Here is a 6,719-nt window from a genome sequence, read left to right on the forward strand (position 1 = left end):
TATAGAGGAATAATTGTTTAGTTGCAGTCTTTCAGAGAGCTGTATGCAACATTCAGAGCATTAATTTAGCAGCAAACAACTGTTTGATATGTAAAGATGTAGTAGAGTAATGACGTCCTGAGTGGAGAGTGAAGTCACTCTACTTCTCTGTGTGATGTAATCTGAGCTCCTCTGTTTGTTGCTGTGGTAGAGGGTCTGGCTGCACATGCATATAAGTGCATATGAGTCCCTGTGTCCTGCTTGCTAGCTAATTGCCGCCGATCTGCACTCATACAGCTGCTGAATTACATTGTCTTGACCCGCAGTGGCGAAACAGTGTCTTTGCAGAAGCATAACGCCCCCCACGTTAACACTATTAGCTCTGTCATCCCTGTTGCATTGCTAGCACTGTTAGTGTGACCTGTGTGTGACCTCTTCTGCTTTAATGAACCACTTAGAGCTGGTAGATGGTGGTAACAGCCAGAGTTATTCACCTCATGGAAAACCCTTCATAAGTGAGGGATAAATAGCAAAGGACAGCGGTGTTGAGTGACCTCGTGTGGACAACCTGCTCATTTTCTACCTGGAGAGATGGCATCATGCTAGTGTTAGCTAACAGCACATAGACGATGTTTACTGGCGGCAAAAATAATAAAAACGAATATTTATCTTAATAAAAACATGGCGAACTTTACGACAGACAATGAATATACAAACAGATAAAGCCAGTAAGTTGTCCACGGACATCGACAAGCCAGTTACGTAGCCTCTGTCGCTCTGAAAATGACCCGCAATCCTCCACTATTTACCACCTCACGCAGATACTGAGTTTTGACAACAGGGGGCACTGTCGCTTCCTCAAACTGAATATATTCTGAACTTTAAGCATCTCAACAGCATAGATAGACACACAAAATGAATAGAAAAAGTGCACACATAACGGCACTATTATTAAATTTAGCTGGATTTAACCTAGACTATTAGTTATGTTACATTTGCGCTGTTAGCACTGTTAGCTGCTAGCTCAATTTTGCATACAGCACCTTTAAGATAATACCTTGCACTTGCATGTTCTCTGTTACAGTCTCTCCCTGCAGAAGTACTGTTGCTGTGTGTTTAGCCAAACTTTCACTCTTTGAAAATAGTAGAGATGTGGTTGTCATTTTTCTTGATGTGACTGTGAGTAAACTGTGCTAATATTATGTTGGGGATATTGCATGTTTTTGTTTTGTTAACAAATCCAATGAAAACACCAGAACCAACAGTGTGTTATCCCATCTTTCAGGACTTTCCAACTTTCCCAGTCAGTATGTGGCACTCAAACCAAATTCCATTTGCTCCTACTGAAGATGTAATTATCTCAGATCACTGACTTATCCTTTAAACTCTCTATATGTAGTGACTTTGCTGGACATTAGGCTGCATTCACACCAGTCAGGTACTATATGAAAACACCAGTCATTCCATTTATTTGAATACGGCAGTGCGTCTAGACTGCGGTGGTGGGGCCTGTAGAAAAAAGTTGAAACACCACCAGGACCCTTGCAGTCCACAGGAACGAGTAATACGCCCACAGTCTCCTTCTTTCGTTAAATATTACAGTGAGTAAAAGAAACAAAGTATGTTTTAACAGCTCGTGTGTACCATCCTAGAGAGCACTCTCTTTTTGGCAGTAAAGATACTACAGTAGCCAACATAAACAAACTCACTGACAACAAGTACTCAGTTGCTGAGATGGGGAGATTAGATTTTCATAACTGGTGTCCACCCTCCACTCCCAACAAATAGGCAGTAATTAAATACAAGTTGGATTTAGCAGCGGCAGCACAGGTTGCTGATGGGGGCTGCTTTTAAATATGCCAGGATGTGTCGTATTGACAAACTTGTTAAAGCTCGTACTCCAGACCAGACTGGCAAAACTGGACATCGACCTAACTTGCTGCATCGCCTGATTTGGTGTGAACGCAGCCTTACTCTTGGTTTTCGTACCAGTATAAGTATACTATAATACCTTGTCAGTTATTAGCATCTGTCTCACTGTGTAACCTGTTGTTTGCCAGGTGATGGAGATGGACATCTCCAAGCAGCTGCATGCGTACGAGGTGGAGTACCACGTCCTGCAGGACGAGCTGTTAGAGTCTGGACCGTTGTCTGATGACTCGGAGCGGCTCGACAAACTAGAAAAGACAAATGTGCAGTTGAAGAAACAGAACATGGACCTGCTGGAAAAACTTCAGGTAAAAGGGAGAAGAATCAAACCCCTGTATCCCTTCATCCATGTCTGCAGCATCATTTAGGGAATTGATGTGTTATTATGGGAGATATTTAATTTATTATTCCTACCTTTGACAGATGTGAGCAGCTTGTTCATATCTGCTTTAAAGCTCCACACTGATGCCACTGACAGTGCCTCTTTTTACCCACAGATGGCACTAAAACACAAGTTAAAACCCCAGTGAAAATGATAGCAAGACAAAGGGACTGAACACTGAATGTTCTCCAAATGCTCTTAACATTTTGATAAGTAGTTTGTGAATCTGTCAGGCAGGACTGGTAAAGTCACACATGATAGTCCTCATGTTAATGAGGGTCAAAGAGGTATTGAGCTGCTCTCATGTCTGACGTGACAAAGAAAGATTAGTGGACTCTCAGACTGTAAGGTTACTGTTTGTACATTTAACAAGTGAATTGCCTGATTTCTGTATGAATGACAGTCATATTTGTTCGCACTGTTGTTGAGATTTTGTGCTTTATTTCTGGTAAAAGTCATAAATTCTAGTGGAGTCCTCAGGGTGTGAAGCGTCTGTGCTTTTTGTTCCCCCCTCTGTCTTTGTTTTGTGCCTTGTCTTTACTGAGGTACATTCTGTGTCCTCCAGGCTGCGCGGCAGAAGATCCAGACACTGGAGACGAGCGTGGAGAACTTCCTTTCTCGGGAGAGCAAAATGAAGCACATGATTCGCTCTCTGGAGCAGGAGAGGGCAGCTTACCAGAAGACCATTGAACGCATGCGCTCATGCCTTCCCCCTGACGCCCTGACAGATGTGGAGATGACCCAGATCAAAACAGGACCCAACGGGAAAGCCAAAACTGCAGCCAAGAAGCCCTGATGGCAACCAGGGGGCTGGCTGCTGTGGGCAGACGCACAGGCAGAGACTGAAGTGAACAAATGGAGACTTGCTTTTAGTGGAAGGCTGCTGAGCTCCACTGCTATTGTTGAACTGCTGCACAAGGGCAGCAAGGTTTTTGTAAATGTGTGATGGCTGGACTTGAGACGTGCAGACTGTATGGGAAATATATACATGGTGTTTGTCAGCATATAATAGAGCAGTGGGAGGATGGTTTCAGTTATATTAGCAAACAGGCTGCTCCATCAGTGCATCAAAGCTGCTGTTCTGTCTGGTCTGTTTCACTGCCAGTTTGAAGGTGAGATCCGTCCTTGTCTGCTCAGATCTTTTTTGGTAATCACAGGGGGATTTTTTTTAGATTGACACAAGTGAGAAATGTGTCTGCCTCTGCAAATCTTTTCGAGCACTGCCTTGATGCATTTTGCTACCAGTCTCAGTAGCACCACAGAGGCAGTAAACAGAAGTCGACAAACAATCTTTTGGACCTCAGGTTCAACTTAAAGCCATTACCAGTGTGTATGATCTTGGCTTTGATGCCTCTCTGTTATTTGTTGTTCTGTGATCACATTGCTTTGTCATTTCCTCGTGTTCACTTGAATTTTGTGAATGTAATTTCCCTCCAAAGATCACAGTGATAACATCCGAGCGCACGTCTGCCATATTAGGCTTTAAATTTCTGCAGACACATATGGCAGCTCGTTGCTCAGCCCTCAGCGCTGCACCACTGCCTTCACGTGAGACATCTTTAGTACGTGCACTTGCTGCTTCTAAGGAGGAAGTGTTTCTTCCAAAGCTCAGGCAGGATGTGAGGTTGTCTGCCTTCTCAGTTTCCTGTGTGACTGACCGCGGTGTCGCCTCGTTTTAGCACCACGTTCAGACGACTAAGGCAGAGTTCATGCACCCCAGGAAGCACCGAAAAAAACAGACAGATGCGGAGGAGTGATCTGAATGTACATCACATGCTCCTGTTTTAAAAAGTCTGTGTGGCATTTTTTGTTTTTGTCTGCTGGAGGTTTGACAAAACTAGCAACACCCTCTCTTCCTGTAGTTGTCGAAGGTGGGTCTACAAACACCTCGAGTTGTTTGGCTCAAGATTTTCAACACAGCATATCTGCAGTTGCAATACTGCTGGTCACACATCCGATTTTATGTTTGCAGTGAAACTCAAGTGTTTAGGTGAGTAGGGAGACTGCAAAGGAAATAAAAAAGACTTAATTCAGTTTCCTTTTGAGTGGGGAAAGAGTCTCTCCTGAAGCTAATATATACAGTATATGTACACACACACATTCGCATGCAAACAGTCTGTGCGGTGAATCGTCTGACTGTAAGGGCAGACGGTTCGGATGAGTTCAAAGCGTGTCCCTGGCTGTCTCCTCAGTTTTGTTTTATCCCACCTCCGTGTCTGACTCAGCATCACCAGTACTGATTGAAAGCAAAACAGTCTTGGGCTTGACTCCGCTTTCATAAAACACCGTTATATTAAAATCAAGGTGATGTCTATCATGAGAAAAGCACTTGCTAACAGTGTCTACCAGCCTGCCTGTCCTTGGTTACATGTGGCGACACATTTGTCTGTTTCAGTGTAAAGTTTTTATTCTCAAACTTCAGTCCAGGCAGACATATCCTTTGGCGTACAATGTTTTTATGTTGAAGCAATTCTGTGTGGTTGCATATACCCAGAGCACTTGCTACAGGAGCTACAGTTATGCACATCGAGTTTGATAAATCCGCCCTAACGTTTGCTATCATGGTAAAATGTTCTTTTGGTAGTTGTAAAGGTTTGCACCAAATTTCTCATTAATAATACCTAAATCATCACCTCTGAACAACAGGGACTCTCAACAGTTCAGATAATTAAACATATCAAAATCGTAATCTGTTGAAGGACACGTAGGATACAGTCCTACACCGCTTCCTGCCTCTTTATGCCTGTATTTTTTTGCTCTAATACAGTATTTGTGCATCATATAAATTGACCTTTGAACCAAAGATGTGGTTGCTTTTCGAAAACGAATGAATGCAAAGTGAATGAATCCATCCACACTGCTGTGGTGTATATGTTAAATGTTTTAACTTTTTTGTCACTCCACTTTTTCTGCTTTCTGTAGGTTTGTACTCAGACAAAAGCTTGAAAAAATACCAAATACTGGCAGAAAAACTTGACACTTAAAAGAAAAGACCATTGGTTGACTTGTTTACTTGTCGTCCACATCGTATTCCTTTGTGCCAAAAATAAATAATGGCCTTTATTCTCCATTAATCGGAGATACAAGACCGTTTTGTCAATATCTAATATCAAGCACATCCGAGTGGTCAGCAAAGGGTTGTAATTTTACATCAGGTGCTCCGACTCCTGACTACTAAATAGTGCTTGTAACACTGTGTTGAAAGGAAAGACGCTCAACAATAGATGGATTGTTTTTCTGTCAACATGAGGGCTACACATAAACAAAGACACTGTCATGAATTCTTCAATAAACTTCACCTTGCCTTGTTTTCTGTCTACTCATGTCTGAATGTCTTTCCTGCTCAGTAAGCCTCTCATAAAGAAATCATGTTCCTTTCTCTGCTCTACAAGGTAGCACTTCAAGTGTAGGACGTAGCCTCCAGCTGAAATGGTCTCTGTGTGTAGACGTATTATTGCGTAAAAGGCCAAGGAAGGCTTCGACAGTTTTAGAGAGTCTATTTAAAGACCTTCAAATAGTTGTACTTTTGTTAACGCCTTGGGCAAAGAGAACTACAGGTCTCCAGTGGGGGAAAAAATCCTCTGTGAAATTGTACCTTTACAAAGTATCTGAAACATTCAACCAACTGTAGGCTATATTTCTGAATTAGCCATAATGTAGTGAATTAAATAAATATTCCTCACATGCTTGACTTCTGATGAAAAGTGCAGTGTTAGTTGAATAAAATAAAGACACTTATTTGATGAAATCACTTTGATATAGACAAGGTATTCTCAACAAGGGGTTCCCTACTTAGCTACTGTGTATTGTATTGCTCTAAAGAGTGCATGAAATAAGTCAGCGAGGGATTTAGCACATCATAACACTTAGCTAAAAACAATGGATGAATGAAAATAGATAAAATTATATGAATAAATTGAAATACAATTCATTCACAAAGTATTTTTGATAAACTGATGAAATAGTTAGTTTATAATAATGGATTAATTCTTAAAATCTATGGCTAAAAGTAATGTAAAAAGTTGGAATTGTCAGTTAAGGGTAAACAAATTGTCATGGATAAATTGTTAAATAGCAAAAAGGAGTGGATCATTTATTCTTTCAATAGTGCTGCAATGGATAAACAGTTTAAATGGGTAGCTAATAAAAGTACTGGATAGTGAAAAATAGTGAAATAGCTTCAATTGAATAAATGTAGAAATATAGCAAAAAAGTAGGCCCAATTGATAAACAGTTGAAATATGAAAAATATTGGATGAATGATGAATAAAAGTAATTGATAAATGTCTATGGACAAATACGATTAGCTAATTCTTAAAAGTATTGGATACATAGTAAAAAAAAAAAAAGTTAATAGTGATGAGTTATTGAATTATATAATTATTATAATTATATTATTATTGAAATATATGGTATAAGTAATGGTTAA

General features: G+C 40.6%; 1 protein-coding gene across 9 annotated transcripts in view; it reads left to right on the top strand.

Moving 5' to 3' along the window:
• The window catches only part of tbc1d4 (TBC1 domain family, member 4), a 54,024-nt gene extending 48,424 nt beyond the window's left edge, over positions 1–5,600 (top strand). For all 9 annotated transcript variants that reach the window (XM_033617215.2, XM_033617219.2, XM_078174619.1 and 6 more), the window contains 2 exons: positions 2,040–2,216; positions 2,856–5,600. In XM_033617215.2, the coding sequence (XP_033473106.1) occupies positions 2,040–2,216; positions 2,856–3,086 (408 nt within the window). In that variant the 3' untranslated portion in view covers positions 3,087–5,600. The remainder of the gene's footprint in view (positions 1–2,039; positions 2,217–2,855) is intronic.
• Positions 5,601–6,719: the final 1,119 nt, after the last annotated feature.

This window comes from Epinephelus lanceolatus, chromosome 14, assembly GCF_041903045.1.
Source record: "Epinephelus lanceolatus isolate andai-2023 chromosome 14, ASM4190304v1, whole genome shotgun sequence".
NCBI lineage: Eukaryota > Metazoa > Chordata > Actinopteri > Perciformes > Serranidae > Epinephelus > Epinephelus lanceolatus.